Source organism: Neophocaena asiaeorientalis, unplaced genomic scaffold (genome assembly GCF_003031525.2).
Source record: "Neophocaena asiaeorientalis asiaeorientalis breed wild unplaced genomic scaffold, Neophocaena_asiaeorientalis_V1.1 scaffold1211, whole genome shotgun sequence".
In the NCBI taxonomy this organism is placed as follows: Eukaryota; Metazoa; Chordata; class Mammalia; order Artiodactyla; family Phocoenidae; genus Neophocaena; species Neophocaena asiaeorientalis.
The window spans coordinates 117,287-137,412 of record NW_020173209.1 but is presented as its reverse complement, the minus strand read 5'-3'; the positions used below and the strand labels follow the sequence as shown (position 1 = coordinate 137,412).

Sequence of the window (20,126 nt, the reverse complement as noted above, 5' to 3'; positions counted from 1 at the left end):
CCTCCGCCCCGCCCCCGCCGCACCCGCAGCCGCAGCTCGCCCATCTCCACCGTCTGCCCCACGAAATCAGTCTGGTCGCGGCCGGCAGCACCACCCAGGGAGCCCGGGCCGGCCAGAAAGTCGAGCGCAGACTGCAGCAGCGACATGGTGGCGGCCCGCGGCGGGCGCCGGACAGAGGGCTCGGCGTCCAGCCGCGTCCGGGTCCACTCGGCAACCGCCGGCCGCGAACCGCACCAGCTTCCGCCCGACGCCGCGACGCAGGGGCGGGAGCGCGTCGCCTCCCGGAAGAGCGCCGGCGCCTCACTTCCGCCGCGCCAGCGGCCACGCATGCGCAGGGCGGGGTGCCGGCTGGGGGAGGGGCGGTGCGCGTGCGCGGTGCCGCAGGCCTCGGAACGGATTTCGGTTGTCGCGCTAACAGAGGGCTGGCGGCGGCGGCAGTGGCTGTCCCTGGGTGGTCTGCACCCCGGCGCGGCGCTCAACCGTCCCCACGTGGCCGTTTCCGCGGAGGCTGGTGCTCGGGGGCTCCCGGGGCTGGGCCGCACGGCGGGAGGATCGAGTCTTGTGCTCGGAGCGCCGGGGGGCCCGCAGTGTCCGTCTTTTTAACGAGTTGGTTGTTACTGAAAGACTGAAGAGGTTAATTGTAGAAACCGAGTTTTGTAGCTTCTGTAGAAAAGTCAGATCTGTCAGCATTGGACCCAGAATACCGCGTGTCACCCGTCACCTAGAGCTGCCCCCTCAGGTAAGACACCACCACTCGCCTGATCCCTTGGCTCGTTTGTGTGCCCGGCTGCTTCCTGTAGGTCCTGGTGTGGAGTGTTCATCCCCAAACTGAGAACTGGAGCCGAAAGCCCCAGACAGCATCTTAACCCGCCTAGAATTTCAAGCTACTAAAAATATCTTTCCAGGCGGGCTAACGTGCGTTATCCTTATAATAAAGCAGCTTCGTTCATGCAGCGCTTTACTGCTTGCAGTATCTTTTTATGTATTCACCTTAATGATCCTAGATTATTTTGGAGAACGTACAGTATAGTTAATCCCGCACCCCACACCCCGCCTTTGGGTGCAAAATGTGCTCAGCAGTGTCATTACCTGGCCAGGTGGCCAGGGTCTTGTTGCTACAGCTAGTGGTACAGCTAGAAGTCCACACAAGTTACGTGGCTTTTTCAGCCGGTGTGTTCGTCTGGTAAATGGAATACAAGGATTGGGGGCTCAGGAAAGAGCCCAGGCTGTATTTGGTTGACCCTAGCATGTGGGTGGTAGTTGACTTGGAAGAGCGCACCAAGGGGACACCGCAGTTAGAAAGCAGGTACAGTCTTCAGAGGGGAGGAGCAGCCAGGGAAGCAGGAATAAAACGTAAGAGAGGGCTTCCCTGGTGGCGCAGTGGTGGAGAGTCCGCCTGCCGATGCAGGGGACGCGGGTTCATGCCCCGATCCGGGAGGATACCACATGCCGCAGAGTGGCTAGCCCCATGAGCCATGGCCGCTGAGCCTGCGTGCCCGGAGCCTGTGCTCCGCAATGGGAGAGGCCACAGCAGTGAGAGGCCCGTGTACTGCCAAAAAAAAAAAAACAAAAAAACTAAGCTTTATGTTACTGGGCCAAAGAAAGATGTTGGGGAGGGTGGTGGTAATTAGAAGTGTCAAATGTCATTTAAAAGTAGGAAAAGTAGGAAAAGATGTGTGTTGGATTTAGCAACAATGAGATCTTTGGTGACCTTACCAAGAATAAATTGTTTCATTGGAAACTCTCCATTACCCTGAGTGGAAGAGTAAAGAAATGGAGAGAGAGATGGTAAGTGGAGGTAACTCAGTAAGTTTGGCTATGGAGAAGAAAGTGTGGGAACTAGAGTTATGATGGATGTTGAGAGGTTGTAGGATAGGAGATTGCTGAGCAGCCTCCAGCTGATGGAAGGGGGCCAGTCAGTGTCTGCTGGGAAAGAAGGGACAGGTGCAAAGTGGTCCCCTAGACGGTAGGAGGGAATGCCATCCAGAGCATAGGGAAGTGTTCACTTTGGCTGTAAGAAAATCACTTTTCATCGTAAAAGGAAGGGAGGAAGGTGGGTTGTAGTTGCAGGTAACTTTATGTGTTTATTGGACTGAAAGCAAAGGAATTCTCTGTTTTCTTCTGTTTTCACTGTGAATAAGGAGAAGAAAACGTCTCCCGAAAATGGGAAGGGAGGTAAGAAAACTAAGATTTGAGCAGTGTGGGAAAGATCTAAAATAGCTTTTGTGGAAAACCTAGTGAATAACTCACTAGAAAGCATGATGTAGTCCAGGGCTCGTCTGAGTTTGGAGGCTGTGGGTTTATTCTGGTATGACCTACATTTGCGTGGAGGTTTTTAATAGTGTGATTACTTTGGAGACAAGAGTCTATTCAGACTTTGTGTTTCATACTGATGGAGCACTTTTTATACTGACACTGCACTAGGTGCTATAGTAACACCATCTTAATCCAGATCTGTGTCTCCAGATCACACTTCCCTTCTGAACTCTTAGACATTTGTTCTTAGGTATCTCTCATATACATGAGATAGCTCATGTATACATGTCACATATATATATATATGTCTAAAACTGAATTTATAGTCTTCATCGCCAAACCTGTCCCTTTGTAGTAAATTTCATAACAAAAGACTATAATCAGAAGTTAAGAAGATTATTTCATAATGATGAAAGGGTGAATTCATGAAAAGACATAACAATCTTAAACAGTTCTGCCCCTGATGACAAAGCTTTTAAATACATGAAGCAAAAACTAGTAGTAGTGCAAGGAGAGACAGACAAACCCACAACTGTAGTTGGAGATTTCAATACTTCTTTCTCAGATAATGATAGAACAAATACCCAGAAAGTGACCAAGCGTATGGTAGAGTTGAATGACACCAGCAACTTGATTTAATGGACATTTGTAGAATACACGTTATCAAATATATAAACAACATTTACCAAGATGGATCATATTCTGGGCAAATATGTTTTCTGACCACAGTGGAATTAAGCTAGATATCAATAGCATATCTCTGGAAAATCATCCAAATGTTTGAGAACTGACTGACTCACTTTTAAATTACCCATAGGTCAAAGGAGAAATCAAAAGGGAAATTAAAATTTTGAACTAAATGAAAATGCAGCATTTCAAAATTTGTGGCTAAAACACTACTAGAAGATAGGTCTCAAATCATTCGTCTTAATAAACTAGAAAAATAAGAGCAAATGAAACTCAAAGTAAGTACAAAAAGGGAAATAATAAATACCAGCAGAAATCAATGAAATAGAAGACAAAAACAATAGAGAAAATCAATGAAACCAAAAGCTGAGTCTTTGAGAAGATAAATAAAAAAGAGAAATTTCTGGCCAGGTTGAACAAGGAAAAAAAGGGTTAACAATATCATGAATGAAGGTGATGACATCATTGCCAAAAGGGTAATCAGAGAACATGAACAACTTTATGCCAATAAATTCAACGACTTGCACTAAGGGAACAAATTCCTTGGAAGACAATGCCAAAACTCACTCCAGAAGAAATAGGTAACCTAGATAGCTCTATAACTATTAAAGCATTGAATTTGTAGTTAAAAACTTTTCCTAAAAGAAAATTCCATACCTAGATGGCTTTACTGGGAATTCTACCAAACTAAAGAAGAAATAATACCAATTCTATATAGATTCTTAAAATTGAAAGAAGGAAATATGAACGCCAGCTCATTCTATAAGGATGGCATTTTTCTAATGCCGAAGTTTGACACAGGCATTACAAGAAAAGAAAACTGCAGACTAATGTTCCTCATGACAAAGATATAAAAATTCTTTTAAAACATTTTTTAGCAAACTGAATCCAATACTATATAAAAAGGATAATACAACATAACCAAGTGAGGTTCATCTTAGGATTGCAAAGTTGGCTTTGTATTAAAAAATGGATCAATGTAATTTACAGTATTACGGTGAAAAAGAAAACCAAATCAGTCATCTCAATAGACATAGAAAAAGCATCTGACGGGGACGTCCCTGGTGGTCCAGTGGTTGACTCCACACTACCACTCCAGGGAGCACGGGTTTGATCCCTGATGGGGGAACTAAGATCCCACATGCTGACCTGCACAGATGAAAAAAAAATTAAAAAAAAGAAAAAGCATTTGACAAAATCCAGCATCGATTTCCTGATTTAAAAAAAACTTTCAGCAAACTAGGAATAAAATGAAAACTTCCTCAACATAATAAGGACATCTATGAAAAACCTATAGCTGACCTATGGAATGATGAAAGACTGGATGTTTTTTTCCCTCCAAGATTGGGAACAAGTCTCTGGTCTCACCATTTCTATTCAACATTGTACTAGAAATTCTAGCCAATGTAATGAGGCAAGAAAAAGAAATTAGGGGCTTCCCTGGTGGCGCAGTGGTTGAGAATCTGCCAGCTAATGCAGGGGATACGGGTTCGAGCCCTGGTCTGGGAGGATCCCACATGCCGTGGAGCAGCTAGGCCCATGCGCCACAGCTACTGAGCCTGCATGTCTGGAGCCTGTGCTCCGCAACGAGAGGCTGCGACGGTGAGAGGTCTGCGCACCGCCATGAAGAGTGGCCCCCGCTCGCCGCAACTAGAGAAAGCCCTTGCACACAAACGAAGACCCAACACAGCCAAAAATAAATAAATAAATTTATTTTAAAAAAAAGATGAACTAGTTAATTTCCATCCCACTACCTTCACTCACTGAGTCCTCTGCCTTTAAAAAAAAAAAAGAAAAGAAAAAGAAATGAAAAGCTTCCATATTGAAAAGGAATAAGGAAGATTGTTTATTTGAAGATCACATGATCTTCGGGGAGCTAAGATCCCACGTGACTCGCAGCCAAAACACCAAAACATAAAACAGAAGCAATAGTGGAACAAATTTAATAAAGACTTTAAAAATGGTCCACATCAAAAAAAAATCTTAGGAAAAAAAAATGTCTCCAGGCATTGCAAATGTCCCTTGAGGGGCAAAATTGCCCTCAGTTGAGAATCATTGTTCTAGGTTAAAAAATGCATGGAAACTACAGAAAGAGCTACTAGAACTAGTGACTTTAGCAGGATTGCAGGATACGAGGTTAATATGCAAAATAAATAAAAAGTTATTGCATATTTCTAAATAACTAGCAACAAATATTGGAAGTTGAAATTAGAAAAAAAACCACTATTTACAGGAGCATCAAAAGATACCAAATCTTTGGGATAAATCTGAAATAGATGTGCAAGACTTATAACTGAAAACTAAAAAGGTTTGCTCAGAGACACTAAAGACCTTAATAAGTGGGAAGGTGCGCAGTATTCATTAACTTAGAAAACTCAGGGTCGCCAGGACGTCAGATTAACCTACAGACTCAATGCCATTCCAATTAAAATCCCAGCAGACTTGTTTTTAATTGACACACCGATCTTAAAATTCATTTGGAACTGCGAAAGAGCCTGAATAGCCAAAGCAAGTTTGAACAAGGACAGATTTTTATGACTTATGCGATCTAATTTCAGTACTCCAGATAGTGTGGTGTTGGTATAAAGGTATAAGTGGATCAGTGGAACAGAATAAAAAGTCCAGAAATGGGCCCGTGAGTATAAATATGTTCAGTTGATTGTGAATAAGGAATAGAGGTAATTGGAGAAAGGGTAGTCTTTTCAACAAGCGGTGCTGGGAGGATTGGATATCCATATGTTTAAAGAAAGAATGTTAATCCATACACTGCATCATATATGAAAAAACCCATAAAACTTCCAGGAAACAATCTGTGAGAGTGTCTGATATGACACCAAAGTACAATCCATAAAAAATAGATAAACAGGCTTCCCTGGTGGCGCAGTGGTTGAGAATCCATCTGCCAATGCAGGGGACCCGGGTTCCAGCCCTGGTCCGGGAAGATCCCACATGCCGCGGAGCAGCTAAGACCGTGAGCCACAACTACTGAGCCTGCGTGCTGCAACTACGGAAGCCTGCGTGCCTGTGGTCTGCAGCAAGAGAAGCCACTGCAACGAGAAGCCTGCGCACTGCAACGAAGAGTAGCCCCCGCTCGCCGCAACTAGAGAAAGCCTGCGCACAGCAACAAAGACCCAACACAGCCAAAAATAAATAAATAAATTTTAAAAAATAGATAAACAGGACTTCATCAAACTTAAGAACTTCAAAATACATTGTTGCAGGTGTGCTTCAGTAGGTGAATGGATAAACTGTGGTGAATCTATAAAATGGAGTATTATTCAATAATAAATAGAAATGAGCTACAAGCCACAAAAAGACACGGAGGACCTTAGAAGCATGTCACCAAGTGAGAGAAGCCAGTCTGAAAATGACACATACTGTTAGATTCCAACTGCATGACATTCTGGAAAAGGCAAAACTGGAGACAGTGGAAAGGTCCATGGTTGCTAGGGGTTTCGGGGGGAGGGAGGGATGAACAGGGGGAGCACAGGGGATTTTTAGGGCTGTGAAATCGTTCCGTATGGTACTACAGTGGTGAATACAAGTCATGCATTTGTCAGCACCCATAAAACTACAACACGATGTGTCAGTGTGTCGGTGTTGGCTCATTAACTGTGCCACACTAATGTAAGATGTTAATGGTGGGGAAAAGGGTGGGGGGAATGAACAGATATATGGGAGTTCTCTGTACTTTCCCTTCGATTATTCTGCAGACCTAAAACTGCTTAAAAAAAAAATAGTCTGTTGATTTAAATATATATGTGTGTGTATATATATATACACACAAATATATAAATATATATATACACATAAATATATAAATATATATACACATAAATATATGAATATATATATACACACATAAATATATAAATATATATACACACAAATATATAAATATATATATACACACATATATATATACACACATAAATATATATATACACACACATAAATATATAAATATATATATATATATTTTTTTACGTGTTGAGAGAATGAAAAGACAGCCCATACTGGGAGAAAATATTTGATAATGGACTTGTATACGGAATATAATACATACATATGTTTATATGTATGTATGTAAAGAAAAGTACACAGTCGCTGCATAGTCTTCCCAATAATTTCCACACTCCTGAAGGAGCTTACAAGGCTCTTTGTGATTTAGTCCTGCCTTATACTTCAGGTACACCTCCCAGTTTGAGCCTGTGCTCCAGCCTTATCAAACTCCTTGCACTTTGATGCACACCGAGCTCTCACTATTAGACGCACACACATACACACAGAGTCATTATTTGTCTTTCAATAATCCTCACAGCATTGTTTGAGAATTAGAAGAAACAGGACATATAAAGTACTTGGAACAATGCTTGGTACTTAGTAAATGTTGGACAGATGTCACATATTGTTCTCATTGTCATTTTGTCATAAATATCTCCAGACAGCACTCGGGCATTTCCCATTCTGAGCTTTCCCAGACTGAGCCCGCCCAGGACACCTCTGCCCCACCACACCCTGAGGCGTAGCCAGCACCCTGCGTGGCTCTGCAGGGTCACGAGCCTTCAGTTACCTCCTCTCTGTTATAGGAATTTTCAACTCCCTCTTCCTGCCATCGGAATTTAACAATTCTTCAGTCTCTTCCATCTTAAGAAAAATTATTTCTCAACTCCACTCCTCGACCTTCAGTCTGGTGTTCTTTCATTCATCACCATGAGTCTTAAAAACTCGTGTGTGATGAAGGTTAGGTGTAGCTGACATGTTTTTGAACACTTATGTGCCAGGTGCTTTTTTTTTAGCCATGTAAAATACACGTAACAAAATTTACCATCTTAACCCTTTTTGAGAGCACAGTTCAGTGGCATTAAGTGCATTCACATTGCTGTGCAGCCGTCCCCACCATCCGTCCACAGAACTCTTCATCTTGCAAAGCTGAAACTCTGGTCCTATTAAGCAGTAACTCCCACCTCTCCCCCCAGCTCCTGCCAACCACCCTTCTACTTTCTTTCCTTATGAACTTGACTCCTCTAGGGACCTCATATAAGTGGGATCAGACAGTATTTATCCTTTTGTGCCTGGCTTATTTCACTTAGCATAGTGTCCTCAAGATTCAACCATGTCATAACATGTGAGAATGTCTTCCTTTTTAAGGTTGGATAATATTTCATTGTAGATGGAGATGCCACATTTTCTTCAGACGTTCATCTGTAGATGAACACTGGCGCCGCTTCCACCTCTTGGCTATTGCAAACAATGCTGCTGTGATCATTGGTGTACAAATATCTCTTCGAGTTTCTGCTTTCCATTCCTTTGAGTATATACCGAGAAGTGGAATTGCTGGATCCTCTGTTAATTCTCTGCTTAATTCTTTGAGGACCCTCCATACTGCACAGCAGCCGCACCGTTTACATTCCCGCCCAGCAGTGCACAGGGGCTCCGTTTTCTCCACAGCCTCACCAAGAGTTGCTGTTGTCCATCATTTACTTGTATTATGGCCACATCCTGGAGGGTGACTGTCTCGTGGTTTTGATTTGCTTTTCCCTAACGCAACCCAGTAATGCTGAACATCTTTTCATGTGCTTATTGACTACTAGGATATCTCCTGTGGAGAAATGTCTTTTCACATCCTTTGCCCATTCTTTGAATTGGGTTGTCTTTTTACTGTTGCGTTGTAAGAGTCCTGTATATATTTTGGATGCTAGAGTCTTACTAGATACATGACTTGCAAATATTTCCTCCCATTCTATGGATTGTCTTTCACTTTCTTAGTAGTGTCCCTTGAGGCACAAAAGGTAACATTTCGATGAACTCCAATTTATTTTTTGTCGTTGCTTGTGCTTTTGGTGTTGTACTTAAGAACTCTTTGCCAAATACGAGGCCATGACGATTTTCTCCAGTGTTTTAGCGCTTACATTTAGGTCTTCGATCCATTTTTAGTTAATTTTTGTACGTGGCATGAGGTAGTATCTAAATTCATTCTTTTGCATGTGGATATCCAGTTGTCCCAGCAATATTTGTTGAAAAGACTATTCTTTCCCCATTGAATGGCTTTGACACCCTATTGCAAATCAGTTAACCATAAATGTAGTGGTTTACTTCTGAACTGTCAATTCTCTTCCATTGATCTGTATGTCTGTCTGTATGCCGATACTGCACCGACTTGATTACCATAGCTTTTGCACTAAGTTTTGAAATTGAGAAGTGTGAGTCCTCAGGTTTGTTCTTTTTCAAGATTGTTTTGGCTACTCCTTAAATAGCCAGGGATCCCTTAAATTTCCATATGAATTTTAGGGTCAGCTTGTAAATTTCTACATGGAAGGCAGCTGGAATTTTGATAGGGATTGCATTGAATCTGTAGACCAATTTGGGAAGTATTGCCATGCTAACAATATTGAATTTTCTAATCCATGAATAGAGGATGTCTTTTCACTCATTGAGGTCTTCTTTAATCTCTTTCAACAATGTTTTGTACTCCTTTTTTTTTAAAGATTATTTACTATTTATTTATTTAATTTATTTATTTTTGGCTGCATCAGGTCTTAGTTGCGGCACGCGGGATCTTCACTGAGGCATGCAGGATCTTTCCTTGCAGTGCGCGGGCTCTTTGTTGTGGTGCACGGGCTTCTCTCTAGTTGTGGCGTGCAGGTTTTCTCCTCTCTAGTTGTGGCGCGCAGGCTCCAGGGCACGTGGGCTCCAGAGCGCGTGGGCTCTGTAGTTGTGGCGCACGGGCTCCAGAGCGTGTGGGCTCTGTAGTTTGTGGCGCACGGGCTCCAGAGCGTGTGGGCTCTGTAGTTGTGGCACGCGGGCTCTAGTTGAGGCACGTGAGCTCAGTAATTGTGGCGCGCAAGCTTAGTTGCCCCGTGGCATGTGGGATCTTAGTTCCCTGACCAGGGATCGAACCCGTGTCCCCTGCATTGTAAGGTGGATTCTTTTTCACTGGACCACCAGGGGAGTCCCTGTACTCCTTTGTTAAATTTGTTCCTAAGTATTTTTTTTTTTTTTTTTTTTTTTTTTTTTTTTGCGGTACGCGGGCCTCTCACTGTTGTGGCCTCTCCCGTTGCCGAGCACAGGCTCCGGACGCGCAGGCTCAGCGGCCATGGCTCACGGGCGCAGCCGCTCCGCGGCATGTGGGATCTTCCCGGACCGGGGCACGAACCTGTGTCCCCTGCATCGGCAGGCAGACTCTCAACCACTGCGCCACCAGGGAAGCCCGTTCCTAAGTATTTTTGATACTATTATAAATGTAATTGTTTTCTTAAATTTATTCTCAGATTGGTTATTGCTAGTGAATAGCAATGCAGTTATTTTATATATTGATCTCATTTCCTGCAAACTTGCTGAACTCATTTATTAGTTCTAATAGTTTTCTTGTGTGGATTCCTTAGGATTTTCTATATACAGAATCACATCATCTGCAAATAGAGACAGTTTTACTTCTTTCTTTCCAGGCTCTATGCCTTCCGTTTCGTTGTCTTGAATAGTTGCCATGGTTAGAACCGCGAGCAGTGTTGCATAGATGTGCTGAGAGCAGACATCCTCGTCTTGTCACTGATCTGAGGCGGGTGGTTTTCAGTCTCACCGTTGAGTGTGATATTAGCCCTGTATCAGGTTGAGGAAATTTCCTTCCATTCCTATTTTGTTGACTAGTTTTTATCATGAAGAGGTGTTATATTTTGTCAAATGCTTTTTCTGCATTTATTAAGATGATCGTTTTTGTCTTTTTTCTATTGATATGGTGTGTTCCAGTAATTGATTTTTTAATTTTTTTTTTTTTTTTTTGCGGTAGGCGGGCCTCTCACTGTTGTGGCCTCTCCCGTTGAGGAGCACAGGCTCCGGACGTGCAGGCCCAGCAGCCATGGCTCACGGGCCCAGCCGCTCTGCGGCATGTGGGATCTTCCCGGACTGGGGCACGAACTCGTGTCCACTGCATCGGCAGGCGGACTCTCAACCACTGCGCCACCAGGGAAGCCCTGATTTTTTAATTTTAAACCAACCTTATGTTCCTGGAATAAAACTTAGCATGGTATATAATTCTTTTTATATGTTGCAGAATCCATTTGTCAACATTTTGTTGAGGATTTTTGTGTCTATATTTGATATTTACTGACTTTTTAAAACTAAAATTTAATTGAAAGAAACTTAAACATACAAAAAGTATAGAAAGCAATGTAATGGACATCTATTTCCCCAAATTAACCCGTGCCTCAAGAAACACATTAGCTTTTGTCTTATTTTTGTCCGGATGGTCTTCTTTTCCCTTCACCCCTCTGCCTGCTCTTCTCAGCTCCTGTCTCTCCCTCCCTTCTGTAAAGTAAAGTATTAAGTTTAAGGACTTCCCTGGTGCTCCAGTGGTTAAGAATCTGCCTTCCAGTGCAGGGGACGCGGGTCCGATCCCCAGTCAGGGAACTAAGATCCCACGTGCCACGGGGCAATGAAGCTGGTGCGCTCTAGAGCCTGTGTGCCACAACTACTGAGCCCGCGTGCCACAACTAGAGAGCCTGCGCGCTGCAACGAGAGATCCCTCATGCTGCAGCTAAGACCTGTTGCAGCCAAATAAATAAATATTTTTTAAAAAATTAAAAGAAAAAAGTATTAAGTTTAGTGCTGGCGAAGATGAGGAAGTCCCCTTCAGGCTGCCTCTCCCGCTGATTACAGGTAAAAACTCTGGACAAAATATTAAAAGAAAAAGTATGCAAAAGGCAATAGGTTGGAAAGGCAGTTGGAACTTGAATCAGTGACCACACGTGTGAGTTTTCCATTTTTTCACTCTTCCTCCTCGTGGCTTTGACCCTAGGCCAGTTCCCAGTTGTGGGCCTGGGCAGTGAGGGCTGCTGTACCCCATCTTTCTTCCTGTAGCAACTATGAAAGGGGCCCAACAAGCAGGGGCATGTGAGAGAGAGGCAAAGGAACTAGAATAATCCAAACAGTTTTGGAAAAAAAAACAGAGTTGGAGGACTCTAGCAGATATCAAGACTTACTATGAAGCTATAATCAAGGCAGTGTGAAACTGGCAAAGGATAAATGCATAGTCAGTGGGACAGAATGGACACTCCCCAGATGGGCCCACACAAATGTGGTCTGTTAGTTTTTGACCAGGGTGTGTGCAAAGGCACTTCAGTGGAGAAGGGACAGTTTTTTCAACAAGAAGTGTTGGAAAAACCAGACGTCCAACTGCAAGAAAGGGAAACTTGACTATACTTTGTATGTTATATAAAAATTAACTCAAAATTGATCGTAGATCAAAAGTAAAACCTCAAACTTTAAAACTTCTAAAAGAAAACAGAAAATTTTTGTGCTCTTGGGTTAAGCAAAGCGTTGTCAGATATGACACCAAGAGAATGATCCATAAATGAAAAGGTGGCGAGTTGGAATTCATCCAGATATAAAGATTGTTTTTTTTTTTTTAATGTGGACCATCTCCAAGGTCTCAGCTGAATTTGTCACAATGCTGCCCCTGCTTTACGTTTGGTTTCTTGGCCTTGAGTCACATGGGATCCCAGCTCCCCAACCAGGGACTGAACCCGCACCTCGTGCATTGGAAGGTGAAGTCTCAACCACTGGACTACCTGGGAAGTCCCGCCAGAGTTTAAAACTGCCATTCTTCTGAAGAGGTAAGAGACGGAAGGACAAGCCACAAAACTGCGAGGAAATGCCTGCGAATTACATATCTAACACCGAACTTCTAACCACGATGTGGAAGGAACTCTCAAAATTCAGTAAGAATACAAATAACTCCTCGAAAAAGTGAACAAAAGATTCTAGCAGACACTTTGCCACAGAAGATGTGCAGTTTAAAAGCAGGCATGTGAGAATGCCCAGCTGGTCGGTACGAAAGTGCAAATTAAACCACGGTGAGGCCGCACATCTCTCGGCACAGCTGCAATCAGAAGTTCATTAAATAGGGGCTTCCCTGGTGGCGCAGTGGTCGGGAGTCCGCCTGCCGACGCAGGGGACGCGGGTTCGCGCCCCGCTCCGGGAAGATCCCACGTGCCGCGGAGCGGCTGGGCCCGTGAGCCATGGCCGCTGAGCCTGCGCGTCCGGAGCCTGTGCTCCGCAACGGGAGAGGCCGCGACAGTGAGAGGCCCGCGTACCGCAAAAAAAAAAAAAAAAAAAAAAAAAATCATTAAATTTTGAAAAGGCCCTCCAAACCAAGTGCTGTCGAGGATAGGAGCAGATGCAGCTCTCACACGCTGAGGGTGGGAATGCAGAGTGCTGCGGCTGCTGTGGTCAACAGTTTGGCAGATAAAGTTGACCCGTACTTACTAAATGACCCAGCAGACCCCTTCTGAGGTATTCGCCCAAGAGAAATAAAACAGGTTTACACAAATACCTGTGTGTGCATCTTTATAGTGTCTTTATTCTGAACTGCTAAAACCGTGAATGACCTGTTTCTCAACTTGTGGGTGGATAAACAGGTACGTTCATGAGTACAACTAACTACACAGCAGTAAAAGCCATGTTCCTGATACTCCCGAGACACGGGCACGTCTCAGACGCGCCGTGCTGCGTAAAGGAAGCCAGGCTCAAGAGGGTCTCTGGGTACAAGGCCATTTACGGGACAATCTGGAAAGGGCAAAACGACAGCAACAGAAGACACAAGCGGTGGCCAGGGTTTGGGTCGAGGAGGCCTGCCCCCAAAGGCACTGCTCGGGGACAGAACTGCTTTGTGACTGGGGCCACGGTTACACGCCTTGTGCATTTGTCTACATCTCGGCGCTGGCACCAGAAGGAGTGATTCTTCCTGTGTGTAAACTTTAAAAAGTGGGTCCAGTGAGAGAGAAATTAGAGATACATCCGCACCCGTCCTCCGCCCCTCCCTGCCTGGGTCACCGCGGTGCTGTCCTGTTTGTGTTACTGTGCTCTCACTGGTGTGTGTGTGTACATCAGTGGTGCGACACGATGTGCGTCTTTCTGCACGTGATCCATCCCTCTCAGCGTTGTGCCTCTGAGTTTATGCATGTAGGTTGTTTCGTCTGTTGTCATTTACTGTCTCAGTCTGCTCTGGCTGCCACGACAAAATGCCACGGTCTGGGACCTTAGACAACAGGACTTCATTTCTCACAGTCCTGGAGGCTGGAAGTCCCAGATCAGGGTGGCAGCCAGTTCAGTTTCCCGTGAGGCCACGTCCCGGCCTGTAGACACACAGCAGAGGGAGGGAGCACGCCGGTCCCATCCTGTCAGGGCACCGATCCCATCCTGGGACCCACCCTCCCGGCCTCCTCTAACCTAGTCACCTCCAGAGGCCCCACCTTCTATCCCATCCCCCGGGGTGGGGCTCGACATGCGACACGTGCATATTCCGGACACAGACAGTCTACAGCCCTTGGTAGCAGCTCCCTTAGTGGTTAATGATGTGCCACCTGTCAGTCAGAGCGTGTGTGGCTTTCAGTGTCGAGGTGAACTGCTCCGCGAGGCCCGCAGTCCCCACCTTGTGTGCACCCTGGGGCTGGCCGCCTAGGGGTGGGCGCCGCAGCCCTGACCAGCTGCTGAGTGGTCTCCCGGTGGCTGAGGTGCCCTGCACCCCCTGCCAGCTTCTGCATCCCCCACGCCCTTGCCGCCTGTGCAAAGCTGACCTCTCATCGGCTCCCTTTGCACCTCCCGGGCTGCTGCGTATCTCGCACGTGTATCCGCACTTTGTCCTTCCTGTCCGGAAGTCCCCGTGAGCCTCCCTTCTGCACTCTGGGGGCGGGGTTCTGGTTTTGTCTTGTCCTGGGAGGCTCGGCTGTTAGTTTTGACATCCGGCCGCCCCTCGGAGCTCCTCCGCCTCACTCTCCCTCTCCCTCAGGCTCCTGGCGCTTTGCCAGGGTCGGCAGTGTCCTCTTCAGGGTGAAGACCAGGGCGCCGTTTCGCTTCCAGTCTTCCCTCTCGGGGGGTTTACCACTCGGGCCACCCGTCCGAGGGAGCCCTGGCGTCCTGCGCTCCGGACCCCCTCCAGCTCCGTCCCGGGCGCCTCGGCGCAGTGCTTCCTGCACGCCACCGCGGGGCATCCCGTCCTCTCTGATAGCATCTGCGGATGACTCCAGCCCCGACCTCTCGATGCTGGCCCTCTGCCCAGGCAAGCTCCGTGGCAGAGGACGCATGCTGCCCTTAAGCAAGGAGCCTGGTGCCTCCTAGCGGCCACGGCCTGCCCCCCGGAGTTCCCGCTGCGGGGCCCCGACTCCGTTCCCAGGAGGCACTGGCATCTCTTCTGCCCGGAGCCCCGTCAGCTGGCACCTCGCTTGTCTTCCCAGCCCACCTCTGATACTGAGTTGTCCAGGGAGCTCTGCCGTGGGGGCTTCGCTGGCGGGTGCCCGACCAGTCCCCCAGGCCGCCTGCCAACAGGAGGAGCGAGAGCGCCCTCCAGTGGGGCAGCAGCCAGGGCAGCTGGCTTTCCACGCAGGACCTTGACTCCCCCAAAGGTCGCATCATGGCTGTGATGCAGGGTGCAGTGGGAGCAGGGACACGGTGGTGTCTGGTTGGGGTCGAGGGTGTCACGCCCAGCCCTGGAGCACCCACCATACGTGCCGTGTGCCTCCGCTTGCCTCTCCTGTCCCTAGAGGGGACACGGTCGCAGGGTGTGTCTCCCAGGTCACAGGCCCCTCTTCTAGAAGGCTGACTGGGAGAGGAGAACAGGGCAGAGGAAGCAGCGGCAGGGCCCCTCTGCCCAGCCCCACCCAGCCTGTGTCACGGCCCCCAGGAGCACCCCACGGGCTCAGACCTGTGCTTCTGCCCAGGCACCACCATGTCTGGGCCCCGGACCCCAGAGCCGGCCCTAGGTGGGCAGGGAGCCTCCTCCACGGGCTCACAGGACGAGGACACGGCTGACGGGATCCAGAGTTCGCATCGCATGCTCAGCTTCAGCGACGCGCTTCTGTCCATCATTGCCACCGTAATGGTCCGTGCGGGCCCCGCGGCCACTGGGGGTGTGGGGAGGAGCCGCCCAGCACTGGCCTGCGCCCCCGGCACGTGGCGTCCAGGGAGCGGTCGGTGCCCAGCCCAAGAAGTGTTCCCAGGTTCGTGTTGTGTCTGTTCTCCTAGATCCTGCCTGTGACTCACACGGAGATCTCCCCGGAACAGGTACTTGGGAACAGTCTGCAGTGTCTGGTGTGCGGGCGAGGGTCCAGGAGGCTCAGGCCCTGAGCTCGAGGCCAGTCTCCACTCAGGCGTACCCGGCTGGGAGGGCCAGGCCATCCGCCACGTCCCCCAGCGATGCCATCCAGCCCCGGTGCCCTCGCGCTGAGCCCTGAGCAATGCAGGAGCGCCTGGAGGCTGGCGCGGACTGTGCCGGCAGGCGTCGCGGGGAAGCTCCCTGGGCTGTCTGTCTGTCGCGCTGGCGTGCCTCTCAGAGCAGGTGCTTGGGGGCAGAGGGCGGCCGGCCTGCTGGGCGTGGGCCTGCGCCACGAGCAGGGAGGCGAGTGGGAAACGAGGTTTTTGTAAAGCAGAGTTTCCATTGCTAGTCAATTTGGAATATTTCCATTTTATAAGTAAAATGGCCACACGTCTCAGCACCTCAGAAACCGGACGTGATTCCGGGAGACATTCGGAGTTCGCGGGCGTGTGTGTGTGCAAGCACGGCTCTTTGGGCCCCTCACGTCGAGCGGGTGTCACCTCTGGGCTCCAGGATGCGCAGTGCTGGCCCAGGACGTGTGGCCGTGGTCTGGCTGCAGGCCAACCAGCACACTTAGCCTGGACGCTGCCGGGAGTCACCTGCGGGAGGTGACAGCGCTACTGCTCGTAGCGTTTGGATGAGAATTAAACAGAAATGATGGTCGAGCCTGACCTTGGCGACTGGCACCTGGCACGGTGAGCAAAGGGCCCCGTGCGGCTTCCTCTGCTCCGGGGCACCCCCTCCCCAAAGGGGGCCCGGGGGCTGCGCTCCGGCCAAGCTCAGGAAAGCCGTGTGCCCACCGGGGGCCTCGACGCTCTCCTGGCTGTGCCCGCTGCAGAGCCTTCTGGGGACCTCGGTGCCACCAATCTCAGAACAGGGTGGTGGGTGTGCACGTGAGATGCGGGAGGGGATGGGATGCGCGGGCCTGGAGCTCCTTGCCTCTCTGCGGTCGGGGTCGTGACCTCTGTTAGCCCAGAAGCTTCCGCGGAGGCGGGGAGACCCCCTCAGGGAAGGCGCTGAGGATGGTCCTGACATGAAGGAGAAGGTTCATCAAGGCCAGAGGGACCCAGGGATCTGGAAACGGTGCTGCCCATGTGGTCTCAGAGGAGCAGCAGACACGGGCAAGGTTGCATTTGGAGTTTTTGCTGACAAAGTGTAAAACCCTCTCCCGGCCTGGGGCCCAGCTTCCTGCGCAGCCCGTCACCTGGCGTCCAGACACCGCGGCCCTCTCGCCAGGCCTCGCAGTTGCTTCGGGATCCCTTACCCGGCGACGCCGTGACTTCGTGCGGCCGCACGGCCTGTGGCCACCCTGCCAGGATCCCGGGAGAGGCTCGACGGAGACCTCTCTGCCTCCAGAGCTGGCATTTCTGGGGGCCTGCCACGTTGGGAAGATGGGGGGCCTCCGCAGGGGCCTCAGGGACAGCCCAGGACTGAGGCTGAGCCTTGGTGGGGGGAGGCGAGGGCTCCCAGGTACTTCTCCGGCCCCCCAGGGCCTGGCGCCCGGGGGCGGGGCCGCCGGCTGCCACGGGTGAATCTGCGTCTGATGGTGACGCTCTTCTGTTCCAGGAGTTTGACAAGAGTGTCCAGAAACTTCTAGCGACGAGGATCGCTGTGTACCTGATGACCTTCCTCATCGTGACCGTGGCCTGGGCGGCACACACGAGGTACGGGCAGGCTGGGGCCTGTTTCTGGGCTGGCAGCCACATCTCTGTGGCTGGCTGGGTGTGTGCCCAGCAGGTGTGGCCTCGCCCTGGCCGAGGGTCAGGGTGGCAGTGGGGGTGCACTCAGCACTGATGAGCTGTCCTCGGGGTGGATGGCGGCCCCGCCCTCTGGGGCTGAGTCACGAGGGGTCATGTTAGTGGGCTGCCCCTCCCTTCCCCTGCCCCGGCGCCCCCTGCCGGGTCAGGCCTCTGCTTTCTCCTCTGCACACGGCAGCAACAGGGCTTACACCCCAGGCCCGGGACGATGAACGGGGTGCCGGGTGCAGCGCTGCTCGGGCCGCCGTGAGCCCGGGCAGGGCAAGGGCAGGGCTGTGGGCTGCCCACCTCTACTGCACTGTGACACACGTGCTGTGCACGGCCCCTCCGTCCTGGTCCCTGGACTCTGGTGAGGAGGCTGGGGCCTCGGGACACACGCTCCAGGGCCCGAGCTCTCGGTTAAGGAGGAAAAGGTTCCTTAGGACCCAAGGGGGACAGGGGCCCAGAGCTGTGGGCATCACCTTAGCCCCCGACGGGGCGCAAGGACCAGGAGGACCCCCGGAGGTGGGTGGGGATGGGCTGGGGTGCTGGCGTCTCGGTTCCAGAACGCCCCCCAGCAGTGCAGACCTCCCCAGTGGGGGGAGAAGGCCACGTTCTCGTGGGCCAGAACCCTGGGGGGGAGGGTGTGGGGGCCGGGGAGGGGCTGGGGCCTTGGGAGCTCTGCCTGCTTCCGGCCTCCGTTTTCAGGCTTCTGCCCACGTCTTTCCGTCTCAGTGTGAGACCGTCTCTGTCGTATGAGTGTCTGTATTTGATGCCGTTAGAACCACATTTACTGACAGCATGACTTTTCCTGTTTTCCTTAAATTGTTGAGATTGTTCCAGGTTGTTGGGAAGATAGACGATACGCTTGCCCTGCTTAACCTGGTGAGTTTCTCCTTTGGCTTCTGCCTGTGCTCAGCTCCCCGGTGGGTGCCCCCTGGGTGTGCGGGCTGGGATGTGCCCACTCCCAGGGCCCCGCACCCCCCCCTCAGCACCCCTCCCTCCCTCCCTCCCGCCCTCCCAGGCCTGCATGATGAGCATCACCTTCCTGCCGTTCACAGTGAGTCCCAGGGATTTCCGCCCCCTCTTCCACCTGCGGGTCCAGCCTGCCCTCCTGCACAGGAGGGCTCTGACCCTAAGGCGCTCCCTTCTCAGAAGCTCTCAGACCACTGGGAGGCCCGGGGCCTGGACCACGGGGTTGCAGAGAGGAGAGAAGTTTCCTGGGGAAGGGCCGACCCTGGGTTTCCAGGCTGGACGGAGCGGGGAGGCTTCCAGGGCCCCAGGCGGGGCTGTCAGGGGCGGAGACCAGCCTGGCCTCCAGGGGCGCAGTGAGGGGCGCCCTCTCCGTGCTCCCTGAGGCTCTCGGCTCCTGCCTGAACCCCGGAGCCCACGGCCTCCTGGCCGACCTGGGCTCGTCCCCAGCACGTGACCCCTCCGTCTCCTCACCCGCAGCTCCCTCTGGTTCTGACAGAGAGCGGGGCTCTGGGTACGTAGCACATCGCGGAGAACTGGGGTCTGGGGAGTCTATGAGTCTGATATGCGCGCAGCTTTAAAGGCTTCCAGCTCTGGGTGGGACGGCTCTGGTGAGAGACACGCCTCCAGGGCTCGGGCCGCTCCCACCCAGGATGGCTCTGCCGCTGAGCGGTGGAGCCCAGCTGATGCACGGGGCTCACGGGCCCTGGGGCCTGCGGTCCTGATTCTGGGGTTTTTTCTGGCTGCAGTTTTCCCTGATGGTGGCCTTCCCCGAGGTGCCTCTGGGCATCCTCCTGTTTTGTGTGTGTGTGATGGCCGTCGGGGCCGTGCAGGTAGGACACCGGCGCCCCGCCCCCACACCCCGTCCTCGTGGAGCAGGAGATGTAGCGCGTGCGGGGCCGCCCGTGGCGGGAGCCGTGCAGACGCCACCTGCCACGCAGCACCTGCCACAGGGCACCCGCGTGGGCCGCGGCAGGGCAAAGCCAGAGACGCTTGGGGCCTGGGCTTCCTGTGCTGACGGGGAGAGAGAGTGAAACGGGGCCGCCGGCACCCTCAGGCAGGGCTCTGTGAGACCCACACCCGACCCCCAGCGCAGAGCGAGGGCTCCCGTCCACTCTGCGCCCCCAGAACATCCTGCAGCGAGCCCCACCCGAGGCCCCGCTCGCACCCTGCAGCCTGCGTCTCCCGCAGGCGCTGATCGTGGTCTATGCCTTCCACCGCCCACACCTGCTGAGTCCCCAGATCGAGCGCTCGGCCCACCGGGCCCTCTACCGGCAGCACATCCTGGGCATCGTTCTCCGGGGCCCGGCGCTGTGCTTGGCTGCGGCCGGCTTCTCCCTCTTCTTCTACCCAGTGGTGAGTCGGGGTGGGGGCGCCGGGGGGTTGTG

At 50.9% G+C, this 20,126-nt stretch overlaps 2 protein-coding genes across 5 annotated transcripts in view; one reads left to right on the top strand and one right to left on the bottom strand.

Moving 5' to 3' along the window:
- GAK (cyclin G associated kinase) overlaps positions 1-268 on the bottom strand; it is a 50,718-nt gene extending 50,450 nt beyond the window's left edge. Inside the window, exon 1 of the mRNA XM_024744987.1 lies at positions 8-268. Within this exon, the coding sequence (XP_024600755.1) occupies positions 8-146 (139 nt within the window). The 5' untranslated portion in view covers positions 147-268. The remainder of the gene's footprint in view (positions 1-7) is intronic.
- A 102-nt stretch (positions 269-370) lies between these two features.
- Positions 371-20,126, top strand: part of TMEM175 (transmembrane protein 175) — a 26,760-nt gene continuing 7,004 nt past the window's right edge. The window contains exons 1-8 of one of the 4 annotated variants that reach the window (XM_024745010.1): positions 371-739; positions 15,657-15,817; positions 15,961-15,999; positions 17,597-17,694; positions 18,600-18,651; positions 18,791-18,826; positions 19,488-19,571; positions 19,930-20,094. In XM_024745010.1, the coding sequence (XP_024600778.1) occupies positions 15,665-15,817; positions 15,961-15,999; positions 17,597-17,694; positions 18,600-18,651; positions 18,791-18,826; positions 19,488-19,571; positions 19,930-20,094 (627 nt within the window). In that variant the 5' untranslated portion in view covers positions 371-739; positions 15,657-15,664. Of the gene's footprint in view, positions 740-15,656; positions 15,818-15,960; positions 16,000-16,180; positions 17,695-18,599; positions 18,652-18,790; positions 18,827-19,487; positions 19,572-19,929; positions 20,095-20,126 lie in introns of those variants that run through there. The other 3 variants (XM_024745011.1, XM_024745012.1, XM_024745013.1) reach the window with 3 other exon arrangements.